Source organism: Raphanus sativus, chromosome 5, assembly GCF_000801105.2.
Source record: "Raphanus sativus cultivar WK10039 chromosome 5, ASM80110v3, whole genome shotgun sequence".
NCBI lineage: Eukaryota > Viridiplantae > Streptophyta > Magnoliopsida > Brassicales > Brassicaceae > Raphanus > Raphanus sativus.
The window spans coordinates 38,199,675-38,217,316 of NC_079515.1; the positions used below are offsets into that span (position 1 = coordinate 38,199,675).

Consider the following 17,642-nt stretch of genomic DNA (forward strand, 5'->3'; position numbering starts at 1 on the left):
AAATGCCAAGTGATTTGCCTTTTTCTGAATTCAATCAAACAAACACACAACTTTTCAATGCACTAGATATCAATAAAATGCAAACTTTTCTTTCACAATTTACTTTTACCATTTTGAAACAAATTGAGAAACGGAAAGACTTTTAAGATTTAATAGAAAGGAAAGAAAATCACACACCCAATGAAACATGCTAAATAAAAAGTAAAATAAGAGAAACAGTGAAACTATTTACAGATACCATTTACTTGAGTTGGCATAGGGAAGAGATAGAGAACTTATTTGGTGAAGCCCCCTCCTTCATCAGTTGTTAACTTAGAGATATCCTTTCTAAACTTCAACGGAGGCTAACGAATAACTATAAACCACTTTACCACCGACCCGACCAGGATTGGACTGGACTTTGTTTTGCTTCTGTTTTTCTTTTTATCACAATAACAATTGCAACATTTTGATTTACGGTGTGCGACTCACCTTGCTTGTGAGTTGTCATGGGTGTATACAGAGACGAATGAGTCCGCAGCTCCAGCTGCAAGCAGAACCTGGTACGGATGAAAAGTGAGGCAACTCACTGAACCAATCTTCTGGGCCATGAAGGATGGGTAGTAGCGGATTATCCCCAGTTGTTCTCCCTGAAGGCTGAACACTTTAATTAGCTGTTTTGCAGATCCGCTTGCAATTATTGGAGCGTGTCTGTGAACAGCTAAGGCCGTGAGCGAGCCCCTGTGTGCATCAATCGTCAGGTATGTGTCCTTTGTTGTTCTGAGGTCAAGGAACTGTATGTCACCGGCCTGTGATGCACTCACCACCTGGAAAAAAGAATAATTTTTGGCATCAGGAACGCGACAAAGAATTGAGAAACCCTTCAAAATAGGCGTGGGCATGTAAGCCAGACCAAGCCGAACCAAGATTTATTTTTAAAACCGAACTATAAAAATACTTTATATAGAGTCTCAAAAAGGAACAGTTCAGAGAAGTTTTGGCTTCCAACCTTTGCGAGATCAAGTCCAGGCTGGAAACTGAGTCCAACCACTCTTTCAACTTTCTGATGAGGCCTAGTCGCACAGACAAGCCTTCAATAGGAGAAACTATATTAAGTGATGGAGTTCTTGTGTAAATGTGCAGTTCAGGAATGAACTATAAAGCAACTTACGGTTCAGGTGACCGAATATCATAGAGTCTCAAAGATCCATCAGCGAAACCAGCAGCAAGTTGACCCCCGTGCACTTGAGAAGCCGACTACAAAGATAACATTCAGTAAGGAAAATTTATACATATTATCTGGATGTATTATTAGTTTCCTCCTGAGATTGCAGAGTATCAACATACCCACACAATTTTGCTTTCAAAGAATAATCTAAGATCAGCCCAAAAAACAATCAATAACTTGGATACAAAAAAAGGAACTAGCAGACAATAGCATCCGTATATTACTCCTTTGATTAAATAAATCCGTTTGATTGATTATAAGCGATCGGTAGCAAATCATGACATTCTAGAATGTTTATATGTTAAAGATAAGGTCATGTAGACTTACAAGTGCTGTAACCCCGCACTCTGACTCAGAGGGAATAGATCTGAGAAGCTGTTCTTTCTCAAGGTCCCAAAGTGCGACTGTTGACACCTCCCCAGAAGCATACTGTTAAATACCAGAATTCATAAATAACAAAAACAGCTTTTCATAACTTCAAGTCTTCAATCAAATGAAGCACTGCAAAGCTTGAAAAAAAAACAATCACAAACCAGGTAGCCAGACTGTTGTTGCCAGTCCACAACAGCGTTCAAGTCACGTGCACTGGGCTTGTGACCCTGAATTGAAGAAAACCCCGTAACAAGCTTTTGTTTACCCTTTGTTGCATAGTTTTTCCATATCCGGACCGACCCATCACCTACCCATATTTCCAGAAGATCGTGTAAACATACATACCATTTCTCAGCAGCTATAACCAATCAATTCGTAAACAGTGGCAAGAGATGAATATTACATGATGCAACAAGTAGAAAAGAGTCGTCAAGTTCATTGATGAGGCAGAGTTTTGAAATTCCTTTGTCTGGAAAATCGTGATTGTCAAAGCCATTGAGAAGAGTTGCTTCCTCATAGTTCCAGACTCTGAGAGGAAAATACAGTAAAGTCATTAGTGCGTATATGCATTTCGATAAAATAAAAAAAAAAGTCACGAAGAAGATCAAACTTTAAGAACGACGAGGGGAGCTTTTCTAAATGATTATACTAGACAGAGAGATCTAATCAATTAGATCTAGCTTCAAAAGCGAACACCTTTTGTTTAGGGGTAACTAGACAGTACTCTAGCAAACAGGTCAACCTGGAAGCAAGAAACTGATCTAAGATCCAGATTTTAGCTGTGCATACCTGATCCGTTCATTCTCATCTGCAGCAACTACAATAGGAGAGAAAGGGTGAAGGAGAGCTGTCTTTGTTCCCGTTTCAAACCTCGTATCCCAGTTGGCAATAGGATTATTGCTGAGCTTGGTAATAGCTGGTCAAGGTAAAGCATTGTAGTTAAGTTCAAGTGACTAGTACAGGTATAGAGCAAACCAGAGATGAAAAGACAAGCTATTTACAGGAATGTTGGCATTTTGCAATATGCTCGAGTGCGAATTTTTCTTTCTCTTCTCTTTTGGTAACTATCTCTTGACTAGCATCCGCCCCACCAAGAAGCGGTTTAGAAAAGTGGCCACAGCTCCAGCTGTAGATAGTTGATAATGGGAGCAAACTCCTTTCAGATCCACTGACGCCTAAAGGCGGATCAGCCAATCCTGAGTCTGGTGAACCCAACAGATGAGGTTTGAACTCTAGCGAACAAACTCTCCTCAGTAGATAGTTTGATCTAGGAGGGCTGACCGGAGGAGTCCTAAAACTTAAGGGTAGATTACCTGTCGTCAACAACAATGCAAGATCAAATTCACAAACACTCAATAAAGGAAAGTACAACTTGAAGAAATTTCACTACATGAACAGCTACCTGCATGCATATCAAACCATGAGGATGAACGAGCTAGGCCAGTAAGAGGAGTGTGAGATGTCGTTGCGGCTTCCCCTAATCGGCCAGTTGGCTTCGAGGGTTTCGCAACAACTTGTTCGATTCCAATGATAGAAAGCACACGCCGCCCGAGACTTGCAATACGTGGAGATGGGTCTTTAGCTAAGGCAAACATAGCTCGAACGCACTGCGAATAAACAGCATTATCCAATAGTCTTTGCTGATGGCTAGCTCCATTGCTGACACTGTCATGCATGATTCCAGAATCAGAATGTAACGAAGAATCATCAGATAATGGAGATCCATTCATCAGCCCAGCCGAGCCAAGAGGGCTGCTTGAGATCTTGGCCTCACGAGCCACTGGTTGGCTATCAGTGCTAGCTCTAGTCAGAGGACTCATGTGTAAAGAAACAAGTTTTGCACTCCCAGCATCATGGAGTTTAGCTATTGAAGGGAGCGAAGTAAGCAAAGAACTTGACTGAGGCTTGCAATATGAAGATGCGGCTGACTTTAGGTGCTGTTTGTGGCCGAAGGCAAAACGTGCAAGAGCTGTAGAGACATTAAAAACAGATAAGACATGGGGATCAAATAGGAAAGAAATAAAAGTAAGCAAGCTCGACTTTTTCAATGGAAAATGCACAAAATTACATATGAACTCTCTAAACGAAGAACAATGTGATTTTGAGGATGTATTTTGTTAGAAAATATCAGTCTCTCTAGCTAACGCAACAAATAAATATGCATGTGTAAATTGGAGTTATTCAAATTCAGTAAAAGGTAAATCAATTAATAAAATGTAGGAGAGACGTATCTCATTAGGTTAGAATTTTTTTTGCTCTGAAGTTAAATAACTATTTAGGAACCCACAGTCCCGAGATCATGAATGTTCAAGAGTTGCATGATTTGCGTACCTACAGCAACCTCTGCCCGGACAAGTGGACTCCCATCTGAGACAACATCTAAGAGACTTTTAATGATAGCTTCTTCTGCTCTAATCTTTTCATCATCATCAAATTCATCCTCCACAACACTTTTACTAGAGTCAAACCCAATATCAACTAAGGTACCCAGGGCAAAAACAGCAGCAGCCCTTACCTGCAAGGGAATGTTATGGTCAGCAATTACACAACAAAGAAGGATAATTTGAAGAAATCTGAGCTTCACCTCAGGTTGGGGCTCGGAAAGCAGAGGTGCCAACTTTTGAAAAGCATTTGCCTCCCTACCCATTATTTGGGCCTCCATAAAATCTTCCCACAACTTTCCAAGACAAAGGCAAAGCCATTGTAGAAACAATGGTTCTGGCTGTGGATCACTTGGTATCGATGCTTCAAGGTGCCCCAGACAAACACCAATCAAATTTGCTTCAAGACATGCTTCCTGGCCTCGTCGGTGTCCGTCCACAATGACAGCCAGAACAAAAGCAGCCATAGCTCTTTGTTCTGGGAATGCACCCGAGCTATCTAGAAATCTTATGAAATATGTATGGCCTCCATCCTTCACAAGATCAATTTGACATGACTGAAAAAAAAAGAGAGACCAGTCAATAAAAGACTGAGACGAGAAGGCTTAAGCAGCACGAGAGTGTGATGGCCGGAGATTAATCTGATGTTCAAGGATATGATACTAATTATTAGATATGAAGTAAATATTAGATGGTCAATTTGTGCCATTCAGCATTTATCTCAAAATAACTAGATGGAAAACATAAGAGTTCCATTATAGGCACTCTCCATAAACAACAGATGCACACTAAGAAGATAACCACTGTAGAAACTAGCCCACAAATTTTTTTTTAAAAAAAACAAGTAGACGGATGACACTACCATAGAAACTAAGCAGATAATAGCTCATGGAACGCAAAAAAAAAAAGTTACCTTATCAAGTGCAAGAATTTTTGTCCATATGAAAACAAGGATCTGTCTTAGCTCATTTGTTGTTGTTTGCAGAAGTTTCAGCACATATGGGAATATTCCGACAGACAAAGCCTAGAAGAATATTCACTTCACGTGTAAAGACATACAACCAGAAGAAACTATGTGTAAGGCAAAGGGAAAGGGGGTTCAAACTAAAAAGTATACCAGATCCACGGCCCATGAACCCATATCAAGAAATCTCCCAAGAAGCACAAGAGCACGAAACCGATGGCATTGGCTAAGTAACACCTGAAGCAAATCAAAGTCTATAAAATACGCTATGACAGTAATATGCAAACGATTCTCTGATGGAACCTCCAGAAGGAAGCAAATAATATTTCTTTAGTCAACTCCACATAGAACCATGCAAAAATGAGAAAATAAATATGGTTCTCTTTCTCACAGAGACATACAACAAAAATAGAAATGAATACAGAAATTTAGGTTGCACCTGAAGAACAATAGGCAACTGCTCTGGTGGCTTCTTATGCTCAGATCCATGATCAAGCCACACCTCAAACGCTGTCAGTTGCTCAGTAAAAAATGGACTTGGCTAGAAAAAGGAAAGAAGCAAGTTTTATCATCAAGATAAATGACATCTTATACAATTAAAAGGAAACTACATCAGACAAAACAAACCTGGAACTCTGCGTTTGGGTCCAGAACAAGTTGGGGAAGGTGAGAAAGGCAGATCTCAGCAGCCATGTCCCATGCATCCCTGAAAAGCATGTAACAACTAGCTGAGGGAATCAAGACACATAACATTGTATCTAACAGAAGAATAGGGTTCTTCTCGAATACCACATATGATGTTGATGCGTAGGAGGTAGCATAGGGTGAGATATTGGATTACAATTTGCGGACCGCATTATTCTCTCAGCAAGTAAGAAATTTCGAAAAAGGCTGGCGACCAACAAATCCTGTCTGAATAATCTCTGGAAAAGTTCTGCAGTATAAAAGTAACATTCATGAGGGACACAGAAATACAAATAAGTCATTAAAGAGATTTGGCCTTAATACATTATTCGAAAAGTTTGGAGCAATACCATGAGGAAGTACATTCCATGCAATTGTATCCGTCACTGCCGTGAAAATCCAGTTCAACTCCCCTAACAATGTCTTACGGTCATTTTGGCGTCCAGGAATCCTGTCAATAAGTGATTCATCGATGATTTCTTTTAGAAGAGAACGCCGGCAGAACCTGCAATGGAAAGCCTCTTATAAGAATTGCTGGTAAACTGAACTAGTAGTTCCATACGGGTATAAATCAAACGCAACAAAAAAATACTAACGAAGATTATATACAGTAGCTTGATGGAACTTAACGAACATTTTGTAGTAAGAAAACATGGCATATTTATCAAAAAAAAATCAAAAAAAAACCTGGCATAGTAAGCAGAAAGAAAAAAACGGAGGTGAAAATATGATTTACCATTTTAACGCCATTTTAATAGGTGTCGTGAGGCAAGCAGTAAAAACATCAGCTGGAAATTCAACGCTCTGAGGAAGTGTCTCATGTACATCACAAGCAGCAAGTATAATACAGTCCCTTGAGGATCCAGAGGAACCAGACGAGCCCCAATCATGAAGCTGTCATGAGGAATAATTGAATTATCAATTTATAGAACGCCAATTGCAGAATTACGTCTTAAAATTGACACGAGGATGTGCAACATGAGTAGAGTGGTTATTTCCTTTACCTCAGCAAAGGCATTAAGAATCATCCTAGCAGCAGAGCAGTCAAAAACGTAGATGGACGGTGTCTTCAACCAGGAATCAAGCTCACTGATTGACAACGGAATGTACTGCGTATAACTCTGCTCAAATACAGGATCAATCAGCACGTGGTACAAACGAAAAGGAAGAAGAGCATCGTAGATAGTAGAGAAGCTAGCAAGAACAGACCTTGTTAAATACCCAAATTTCACCATTAGCTGTAGGCTTCGGCACACCATGCCCATTATAGTGGAATAGAACTCTCTCGGTTTTTGCATATTTCCGACAAGTCAAGCAAAGCTTCTTGACTTCATCTGAAGTCGGATCCAACTGAACCTTATATCGAGCCTGAGAGAGATTGCAAAATAAAAATGAAAAACGCAAATCAACAAAACAATAACGATAGGGTGCAGGGGCAATAAATAATCACCCTTGGTTGCCATCTCTCATACTGAGTGCTCAAATTTTGCCCAATAGTCTCGAGAGCTTTTGGCGGGGCCATGGAAAATGGGTCTGCCATCAAATAAAAGAGAAAGAAAATTGATTGTAGCGACAACGAAAATAGACACAAAAGAAAAGAGTGTAATAGGGTTGACTAGTTGGCCCAAGGTTTCAACCTATCCAAGCCTCGATTCTTGCACAAGGGGATATCTTTATAACATCCGGCGGATCAACAGTAATGTTTAAACACAGAACTAGAGCTACACATCCTGTTTTCATCTGCAAAGAAGAAGAATAAAAGTCGGTAGAGAGCATGAGATTAACAAGAATTCACCTAGCAACAGATCCAATAAATGCCTGATTTAGCTTATGCTGGGAAAATTATATCGTCTTTTGAAGATACATTATGAATTATGAATAAGTGAAAACGTGCATCATGGATTCACGGTGCCATTATTTTTACTTTTGATTCTTTAAGGTTCGTTTCAAAAAATAAAAACTTCCTCAGCTACATCACACGACCTAGTAGGGAACAATAGCAGATTGTGTGATATCATAAACATTCTATGATGTACTTGTTCTAAGGTCCTCTTCCATCCCAATCACACTAAACAGAAAAGATCAATCCATAACCTAGTCTACATAACGTAACGAGTAGCAAACACTTACTCGCTCTTTAAGCCGCCATTTGGGAGCCAACACAATGCCATCGGAAGTCCCCAAGAGCGCAGAAGCCTCGGAGGCGTCGTGCCTAAGCTCGCGGAGGACGATAGTCTGAGGCAAGTACGCCATGCTGGTGGCGGCTCTCTCCGTCGTGCTGTCATTTCCGTAGATACTACTACTCGCAGCCTCGGAGTCTTTCCTCCGCGAAGAGATTGACGAATCACAGTCCTCGTCGTCGTAGCGGTGACTGGAGGCTAAAGAAACGGAGGATTGCGAGAACCGAGATACCATTAAGTCTCCCAATGCCATCCAAATCGGAGAACACACCTGAGAATCAACAACACAACACCCCCCGCACTCGAAATCCCTCTCAAATCGAATAATCACTCAGCCCTAGGTTTTGGTTCGGATTGGGCGAGGATCGGGAATCAATTTAGAATCGAAACAGACACAGATCAATCGACAAAGCCGCTGAACCAGCGGCGCGAGAGCAGAGAATCCAGCTCGGAAGATTAAAAAAAAAAACAAATCAGATGGATAGAGAAACAGTAGCGGAAACCCTAGGAATACAGAGGAAGCGATTGAGACGGACGCGGAGGCGCGTAATCAGTGGTGGTGGTGGTGGTGGCGGCAGAAGGAGAGAAAGTGAGGATGCGATTTAGTCAGAGAGAGAGAGGCAAAGGGAAAGTCATCAAACACGCATTGCGTTTTGTTTCCACTTCTCTTTTTTACCCTCCTCTTGAGATGTGAAAATCGTGTCAGATTATATAACGAAATTTTTATCTTATGCTATTAATATGAGATCCGAATGTATTTAATTAGTGTAATTAATAAGTGAAGATATGATTCAATTGTAAATTGTAAATTGTATCAGATTCTCTGGTTAAAAATAATAAATACAACCTCAACTTGGTTTCTCTCAATCTATACTATTATTTGCGAAGTGATTTTTCACAACAGAGTTCTCACGTTAAAAGTTAGAGCGGTTAATATCGATATTACCCTTAATGAATGATTAAATTTATTTATTAGATTAGACTATTGATTATAAATTAATATTATAAAGTTTAGCCATAAATACAAACGAGTTTTAAACTTTTAAAACAAGATAATTCAATAAACTGTCATAATAAAAGTTATTCAGAAATTAAAATATATTTTAAAAATAAAAAGATAATTCTTGTATATTCTGTGTTGTTAGCAGAAAAAAAAAAATTAATGTATTTTGAAAATAAAAAATTAAGATCTAATATTTTTGGAGAACTTAAAAATAAATTGAAAAAGTATCTCAAATTATATTATAAATATTATCTCAAAAAATTATATGAAAACGTGTTTGAAAAAAAAATACAATTCCATGTATTTATATTTATGTTTATCTATATTTTTCTTTCTTATTTGTTAATTTTTAGAATTATTAATATATATAAACATATAATAATTGGATTTGTCATTAAACTAAAATATTTAAAATAGTTTAATAAAAAATAAAAAATATATTTCTATTTTTATAAACGTAATCTGTCATTGAATAAGTTATTAAATTTATTAACGATGTATATAAGCAATAACAATAAATTTATTTATATTTTTTGTTAAAGTAATTTTTGGGGTATTTTGTTTTTATTATTCAGTTGCAAAAAATTATTAGTCATTTAAGTAGAAAAGTTAACATTTATTTGTTTTTATTTTTTCAAAATATTTTATTAGGAATGAAAATTATATTTTAAATATATTTTCAAAATATTTACCTCCAAAAGAAAATATTTTGAAATTATAATATTTTTTTATTTACGACAAGTACTTCATATTTGTATTTTCTTTTCCAAACACGTTTTCAAGAATTCCACGGAATTATGATTTTGTTTAAATTAAAATTCTTTTAAAAGACTATTATGTAAAGAAAATTGTGATTCTATTTTTATATAAAAAGTAATTTCCAAAAGTGCATTTTAGCTATAATTATTAAAGTTTTAAAGTTAAAAGACCATTATAATTATGATTTTATAATTAAAAAATAATATTTTATAGGAAAACAGAAATTTCTGCTTTTAGAACTGAAAATAACAATAGATAGAAAATGTTCTTATCTTATACATTATACATTAATGTTTTGTTTGTCAACAAAGTTTTTCTGTTTGAATGTTTGTTTAGTTATGGGGAATTTTCAAAAATACCACTTTGAAGGTACCATTATTCATCTTTACCACCACTAAGTACACATTTTCAAAAATACCTTATTTATTAAAATGTTAAAGACTCTTATATCTTTGTTTTTATATGCTTTTCAAAATTTTAATCCAAAATTCTAAATCCTAAACCCCCAATTCTAAACCCTAAACCCTAAATCTTCAACTCTAAACCCTAAACCCTAAACTATATACCCTAAATTCAATATCCTAAACCCTAAACCCTGAAACCTCAACTATAAACCCTAAATCCTCAACTCTAAACCCTAAACTTTATACCCTAAACCCTAAAACATCAAATCTAAACTCTAAAACATAAAATCTAAACCCTAAATCCTAAACGTTCAAATCTAAACCCTTCATTAAAAGTAGTGGTAAAAGTGGTTAGTGTAAACATGAAAAGTGGTACTATGAAAATGGTATTTTTGGCAATTTCTCTTTAGTTATTATCCTTAATATCGATACTATCTTTAATGAATTTGTATATATAATTAAAACGAATTTATATTAATCATATTATTTTTTTAATAAAATAAGATAACTTATATACTGTACTTTTATCTTAAAATAATTATTTCTATTATAGAGGTTAAAAAATAAGATATAAAATAGTTTAAAAATAAGATAATTCTTATGTGTTGTGTTGTTATCTAAAATAATTCTTTCGCTCTCACGTTTAAATTTAGAGCGTTTAAAATCTTTATTATTCTTAATAAATAATTAGATTATATTTGTTAATATATAATTATCCATAAATTAAAAAATCATTAGTTTGGTATTCCTCATTATCTACAAGATTTTATATTATATTATCTAAAATATTTAACATCATATATTTTTAAAATAAATATAATTTATGTATATATAGATATTTTAAGTTTATTTTACGTAACAAAGGATATTTTATTAGAATAAAATATATTGAATATCAAATTAATATTTTGTTAGTTATTAAATATTTTAAAAACATGAGAAAAATTATTTTCAGGTTTTCGAATTTATAGTATATTTGTTTATATTTTTCTAAAAACTATTAAGCCCGCAAGTGCGGGCAAAACACCTAGTTAAGATCTATATTCAAAACTTTTTAAAACAAAAATTTACGGTATATTTAGAGTATATTTTCATGAGCTCAATGTCTGAGTCATTACATGAGACGTGAGTTGTCTTTTAATTAAACTCTTTGAACCTTGATATCTTCACTGTTGTGTGTTTTATACCATGATCACATTTTGAAGCTTTAGAAAATTTGCCATGAAGGCTCTTACCTTGCCGGATCCGATTATAAACAAAAGAGCTGGCGATTTAAGACATCACGATTTTGTGTAATAATTTTAGTTGTAAGTAAGACATTATAAATTTGACCCAAAAAAAAGTAAGACATTATAAAAAAAAAATGGACCAAAATTTTATTTGAACCACAGAACATTATGAGTTTTTTTTTAAATGTCAGACATATAGTGCATAGAGATCTACACATCAAATTTGAGAAAACGAAGGTCTTACTAGACTATACATAATGATAAACCTAGTCTATACTTGAGTTCCCACTGTTTCTCAGGCATTTCGACTAACTGGAGATATTGTTCTGGTGTCCTCTTGGGTTGAAAGCTTAATGTAGTTACTATATTTAGAAAACAAAAAACAGGTAGGAAAACTAGGAATTGCGACGATGATGAAGACACTAACCGTGCTTGAAGGGCTCATCTTCATGCTGACGATGATGAAGACACTAACCGTGCTTGAAGGGCTCATCTTCATGCTGACGATGATGAAGACACTAATCATGTTTGAAGGGCTCATCTTCATGCTGACGAGTCTAGCCTCAGCGATCATGACTACGCATAGGCATGGATGTTGATTTTCGGTTCGGTTCGATTTGTTTTTTTTGGTTTTCGGGTTTATGATTCTAGAGATATAGAAACCGTACGGTTTTCTATAAAATTTGGTTCAGGTGCGGTTCAGTTCAGTTTCGGTCGGTTCAGTAAAAATTATAAAAACTGACCATATCTGATAAATTTTTGGTTCCAATTCGGTTATGATTCAGTTCTGATTATTTTGATCAGTTTTGGATAATTCAGGACAACAAATTTTATGGGGTTTTGGTATAAAATCGGTAATTTTGGTAAATTTAAATATTTTGGATAAAAACTATTCTAGTAATTCGGTTATTTATGATAATTTGGATAATTTAAAATACTTTAGATAAAAATATGCTTAGAATATGCTTCTGTGGATAAGTAATATGATTAGAATATTTGGTATTTTAGTTACTAAATATAATTAATATCTTAGGTATATAAATTGTATTTTGATATTTAATTTTCGGTTCAGATTCAGTTTTTTGTTTTTTGTTTTTTGATTATAGAAATATAAGAACAGCTCGGTTATTTTTGAATGTCGGTTTCATGTTTGGAACAGCTCTCCAAATACCGCCTTCCTTCTCCACTGTAACTTCCATTACCTCGCATTTGATGACCAACCGTTTCACCTTCGCCCCACAGGTTCTGATTCCAATCATATAATCTATGCATGTACCCACTAGAGAAACAAAACAGCGAGACTTTATTATTTATAGATGTTCCGTGATACATTTGGATACTAAAAAGCAACAGGAAGGTTATAATTTCACTTTGTGTATTGTGTCGTTTATATATACACACACACAACTACGCAAAAGGTGAAGCATCATGAAAGATATCACAAAATGAGAGTAAATCACATCTTGGACAATGCGTGATCCATCACATCCACAAGGAAATCTACAAAATAAATTAAAGAGTCAAGAAAACATTAGTTACAAATAACAAAAACAATTGATTTCAAGAAACCAGTCGAATAGAAAAGTCTATGCAGCCAACCAGAGTCTGACATGGTGAAGCAGAGAGGAGGAGTGATTCTGAAAACGTTTCCGTAGAACCCACCTTTACCCACCAACACTCCCATCTCTTTCATAGCAAAACATCCATGTTAAAATGCAAGTATATCAAAGTGATCATTTGGATTATAGACTATAGTTCGGATCATTTGGTTTATAAGACTATCTTCAGTGTATTTTCTTACCTAAAAAACTTTATAATATAGATTAAATTACTACGAGTATGCGATGTATATTTGTAAAATATAGTTTCTTTATTTCTTCATCAAATCTAGAAAAATGCTATTTATACTAAAACTTTTTGTTATAAAGAAAAAAAAAAGTAGGTCAAAATATATAATTTTACTAATATATTCTCTATATATTATGAGAAGGAATTTGAAGACAAATATATATATATATATATGTGAAGAGTTTACACTATTGTTCCAGTTAGGTTTTTTCTCTATATCTAAAACATCATACGATCGATTAGCTTATTTTCTATGATCGGATTTGCTTTATTTATTTATTTATTTAGTGTATCTAACCTTTCATTTGATCCATTAAATGGAGAGTCTCTGATTTAGCTGGAGTTCTTAAGTCGCGGTTTGTGACAAACTCAACTCCTAGCATCAATCCTCTTCCTCTAACGTCTCCAATGACTAAACGCATAAGATTAAATAATAAATCAACAAACAAACAAAACAAATTTCTTATTTTAACAGGTATCTATTTGGACAAGAACTCACTTTCGTACTTGTCTTTGAGATGTGTAAGTCTACGTTTAAGATGAGAGCCAACGAGGAAAGCGTTCTCTTGGAGCTTCTCTTGGTGAATGACTCTAAGGACTGCATGTCCCGCGGCAGTGCACATTGGGTTTCCACCAAAAGTATTAAAATAACACCGTCGGCTTAGAACGCTGGCGATCTCCGGTGTTGTCACCACCGCTCCAAGTGGGATGCCGTTCCCGATCCCCTGTAAATGTAGTTAACTTAAATTATGACTGATGATGGGAGACTGAATCTGAGATTTATAGAACGTGAACATTTTAAAGTTAATCTAAATAATTTTTTTTACCGATTAAAATCATGCGAGTTTTGCATAGTAAATCTCTAAATTTTGAAAGGCAAGCATGTTGAGTTATGATGATGATGTAAACCTTGGCCATGGTGACAATGTCGGGGATAACACCATGGGATTGGAATCCCCAGAAATGAGTTCCGGTACGAGCGAAACCGGATTGAACTTCATCGGCGATGCAGACTCCTCCGGCTCCCCTCACAGTGTCGTACACCACCGGTAAGTACCCGGGCGCAAGCTCAACGATTCCTCCGACTCCCTGTTACACACCACCTCATGCAAACATAAATCAACACCGATGCATGCTGCATAAACAAATGTACGAAGACATGATGCATCATGCATGAACAAAAAAGACTAGGAAATAAACTCGCCTGGATAGATTCGCCTATGAAACCGGCGACTTGACCGGAAGTTCCGAATTGAATTAGGTCGTGTACGTCCCTAGCGTACTTTTCACCCTCCGATCCGAATATTCCCCTATAAGGATCTGGATTTATGGCGTGATGGACACCACTCTGTTACAAAAGTTGATAACTAGGTTTAATATGTGTGTTGTTTTTCTGTACATGTTCTAAAATCTAGACGGTTAATTGAGCTTTAAATGAAACGATGTTTTTTTACATTTTCTAGAAAGTCAGTTTAAATGTTCAAAAGTTTGGTCTAAACTTCAGCCTAATCAACAATCCTTATTAAGCGTCTGGTTAATCCTAGCAATTATTCTGGACACTAAATGTACTCATTCCTAATCGATTCAAACATACAAAGCTACAATTCAACTATAGTCTCTCATTTTTTACTAACCTGATAAAAGTTTAACCCAAACCAAAAGGTTAGAAAAAGCAAACCAAGAAACTATATATTACATCAAAAAGAGAACCAAATCCACTGATCACATACAAAAATAAACTTTAAACTTCCAATTGGAAAAACCTGGACTATTGATTAAGTTATCAAATTCTTTCTACTGAAAGGATAAAAAAACCTGAACGACGTTAAACTTCCAGTTGGACTGAGCAGTGGCTCCCATAGTGGCAGCTGCGTTTCCATGGTAAGAGTTCCTAAGTGAAACGATGTCGTTAGATCCAGTGTACAGCCTAGCCATCATCATCGCCAACTCATTTGCCTCCGTACCAGAATTCGTAAAAAACACAACCTACAGAGACATGTGTCTTTATTCTTTACCTTACCGGTCGAGTCACTGACCAACCCCTAATTTCACAGCGCAAAATTATTTATTTTTACTAACCTTGAGATCTCCGGGGAGAGTGGAGACGAGAGCTTCAGCGAAATCAGACATGGTGTGATTAAGGTAAAGGATGGTGGAGTGTTGAATGAGCTTTAACTGTTTGATGACGGATTCAACTACTTCTGGATGGCTATGGCCACACGAAACCGTCGCTATTCCTCCGAATGCATCTAAGTATCGCCGTCCCGACTCGTCAAATACGTACTGCATCTTTCCCTCCACGATGTTTAACTGTTCATAAGTCATAGTCACTCAAGAAAAAATAATATATACTTCTTTTAGTTCTAAAATATGTATTTTTATTTTTCACACATATTATTTTAAATATATTATTTTCTATGAATAAGTATTTCTTACGGTTACAGACCAATAGAAATTTAATAAATGAGAATCTTTTTTCTTTGAAAACCTTTTTTAGAAACGTGTAGAATATATATAAGCATATAAACAAACGGTGTCGTTTAGTACGGGAGTGTTGTAGAAGTGGAACAGAGCGGGACTGAGGAACTCTTGGCGCTTTGAGATGATCTCTGCGGTGGATGGACCGTCGTAAGGCTGCGGAGAATAATTGAACGGGGGCATTTTCGGAACTTTCGGTTCGGTCTGGTGAACGGAGTTAGTTCTTTGAGCTACTGTATGGGCGAAGCCATGACGTTGGAGGACAGAATATTCCCGTTTCAGTAATGTATTAACCGCCGTCAACCTCCGCATTTTTGCACCGTCGTTAAAACGTCGCTGGATATATTTTGAAGAGAGAAGAGATAGAGAGTGTGAGATTTATGGGAGATTACTTGTTCAATTTAAAGGCGTAAATAATCTATCAATTAGTAAATTCGTAAATTGCTATCAGCTGAAACGTATCCGTTTGTCTCACACTGTTTTAAGAATTGTGTCCACTAATGTTAATCATCCTAGTTTGATATTATAATGACGTACTTGTCTTGTATAAGTATATAATCTAAACTAAAACTGAAACTCACTATAGTACACGAAAATTATTATACTTTAAAACTCAAACGTATTAAGTAATTGTTCTAACTTCTTATCGTGGATAAGACGAGCAAGTAAGCACATTACTCCAACCATACACATGATGTCACGGCATCATATATCTTTAGTGTGATCTGATACATGGTTCTATACAGAGAATCACGTATACATATATATACTTGACACGTAAAATTATAACCTGATTTCAGACAAAAAGCCATAAATTATAATAATATTAACGAACATAACTAAATTAGCAAAATATTGGTAGTCTGGCGATAATACAAGGAGTTGGTTTACTTGTGGTCCGAGTTCAAATATTTCTGGTACAAAAAGTCAGTGTTTAAATCGAAATTTCTAAATGCTAACTCTATAACGATAGACTTAAGCTTGAAACTTACACTTGAGAAACATAACTAAATAAAATAGTATATATTAAGTTGTGTTATGAAAATTCAGTAATGTTCATTAGCGATCATTGTTTATAAACTGTAGCCAGTTGCCAAGATTCTACGATTCTTAATTATTTCATTATATCTTCCCTACTTCAATTATAGGCAGCAGCCCATCATGAACCTGGACACAAACTTAGGAAAAGATTCACAGCTCACTTGTCGTTGTGCTATGAAAGTGAAACAATCAACCAACCAAGCCCGTATCATAACACGCTGATTTTAATAATTGGACAAACACAAAATTCTTATATTTACTGTCACTTCAACTACTTCAAATCTATCCAATCAAAGTGTTACGCATGGGAAGAAGCTGGGTTGGACCAAAACGTTAAACTGATCTTTTGTCAATGTCGTATATGTCTTCTCATCGCATCCATGTATGATGTATTTACACTTCTTTCATTGGTTCTTAAATGGCATTGAAGTCTTTAAGAGGAGTCATAGTACATTCATGCCTAGGGATTTGATCGACTTCTTATTGTTTGTTTCTTTTAACAAATTAGGGTGTCTGTGTTAAAATAAACAAACGATAAGAAGTCGATCAAATTAGGGTGATGTTTGAAAATATCATATCTATAAATAAATTTAGTAACAATTGAAATTTTATAACCAATATTTTTAATAATACTATTTTCACCAAAAAGATACTTTATTTTTTGAAAACTAATTTGGTTTAAATACTCACCAAAAAGATATACATGTTCAGAAACAAAAATAAAAGAATTTTAAGGCCTAGAAAGTTCCCAAAAAAATGCACAAGTCATAAAAGGTCGCTAACAACAACCACAACCGATATCAACATGTGTAACTAAAATCTATACTATTATTTGCGAAGTGATTTTTCGCAACGGAGCTCTCACGTTAAAAGTTAGAGCGGTTAATATCGTTTATACCCTTAATGAATCAAATACATAAATTAGTTCTAAAATAAAAACGAATTTAAATTATTTTTATTATTAAGTGATTAAATGTAATAATAAATAAAAATTATCTGAAATAAAAGATAATTCTTATATATATTGTGTTGTTATCTTAAAATATACTTTAATAAAAAGTTAGAATTAAAAATAAAACAGAAAACAAATAA

General features: G+C 35.3%; 2 protein-coding genes across 3 annotated transcripts; both read right to left on the reverse strand.

The window, feature by feature from the left end:
• Nucleotides 1–69: 69 nt before the first annotated feature.
• Nucleotides 70–8,464, reverse strand: LOC108862254 (regulatory-associated protein of TOR 1). The gene is made up of 23 exons (XM_018636324.2): nt 7,739–8,464; nt 7,246–7,348; nt 7,059–7,141; nt 6,818–6,976; nt 6,613–6,729; nt 6,345–6,502; nt 5,959–6,113; nt 5,714–5,858; nt 5,552–5,630; nt 5,364–5,465; nt 5,078–5,161; nt 4,874–4,984; nt 4,164–4,517; nt 3,911–4,094; nt 2,982–3,548; nt 2,581–2,892; nt 2,369–2,495; nt 1,983–2,107; nt 1,741–1,886; nt 1,535–1,636; nt 1,151–1,236; nt 989–1,070; nt 70–806 (listed from the first exon to the last, which is right to left on the reverse strand). The coding sequence occupies exons 1-23, from the start codon at nt 8,039–8,041 to the stop codon at nt 468–470; spliced, it is 4,023 nt and encodes a 1,340-aa protein (XP_018491826.1). The 5' UTR covers nt 8,042–8,464; the 3' UTR covers nt 70–467.
• Nucleotides 8,465–12,467: 4,003 nt separating this feature from the next.
• LOC108859075 (alanine--glyoxylate aminotransferase 2 homolog 3, mitochondrial) lies at nt 12,468–15,904 on the reverse strand. Of its 2 annotated transcripts, XM_018632921.2 has the most exons (9): nt 15,579–15,903; nt 15,111–15,341; nt 14,847–15,017; nt 14,236–14,379; nt 13,941–14,120; nt 13,531–13,756; nt 13,330–13,443; nt 12,783–12,869; nt 12,468–12,683 (listed from the first exon to the last, which is right to left on the reverse strand). In XM_018632921.2, exons 1-9 carry the CDS (start codon nt 15,819–15,821, stop codon nt 12,640–12,642), a joined length of 1,440 nt encoding a protein of 479 aa, XP_018488423.1. In that variant the 5' UTR covers nt 15,822–15,903; the 3' UTR covers nt 12,468–12,639. The 2 variants fall into 2 exon arrangements, with proteins under 2 accessions (XP_018488423.1, XP_018488424.1); XM_018632922.2 differs by lacking the exon at nt 12,783–12,869 and having other exon boundaries at nt 15,579–15,904.
• Between the last annotated feature and the right edge of the window lie 1,738 nt (nt 15,905–17,642).

Coding starts and splice junctions, on each gene's coding strand:
- LOC108859075 (XM_018632921.2), bottom strand. CDS start 15,821: ATGCGGAGGTTGACGGCGGTTAATACATTACTGAAACGGGAATATTCT. Junction 15,342..15,578: donor TCCACTTCTACAACACTCCC/GTACTAAACGAC, acceptor ACTTATGAACAG/TTAAACATCGTGGAGGGAAA. Junction 12,870..13,329: donor TTTAATGGATCAAATGAAAG/GTTAGATACACT, acceptor TTGCTATGAAAG/AGATGGGAGTGTTGGTGGGT.
- LOC108862254 (XM_018636324.2), bottom strand. CDS start 8,041: ATGGCATTGGGAGACTTAATGGTATCTCGGTTCTCGCAATCCTCCGTT. Junction 6,977..7,058: donor ATGAGAGATGGCAACCAAGG/GTGATTATTTAT, acceptor AATCTCTCTCAG/GCTCGATATAAGGTTCAGTT. Junction 4,095..4,163: donor TTTCCGAGCCCCAACCTGAG/GTGAAGCTCAGA, acceptor ATTCCCTTGCAG/GTAAGGGCTGCTGCTGTTTT.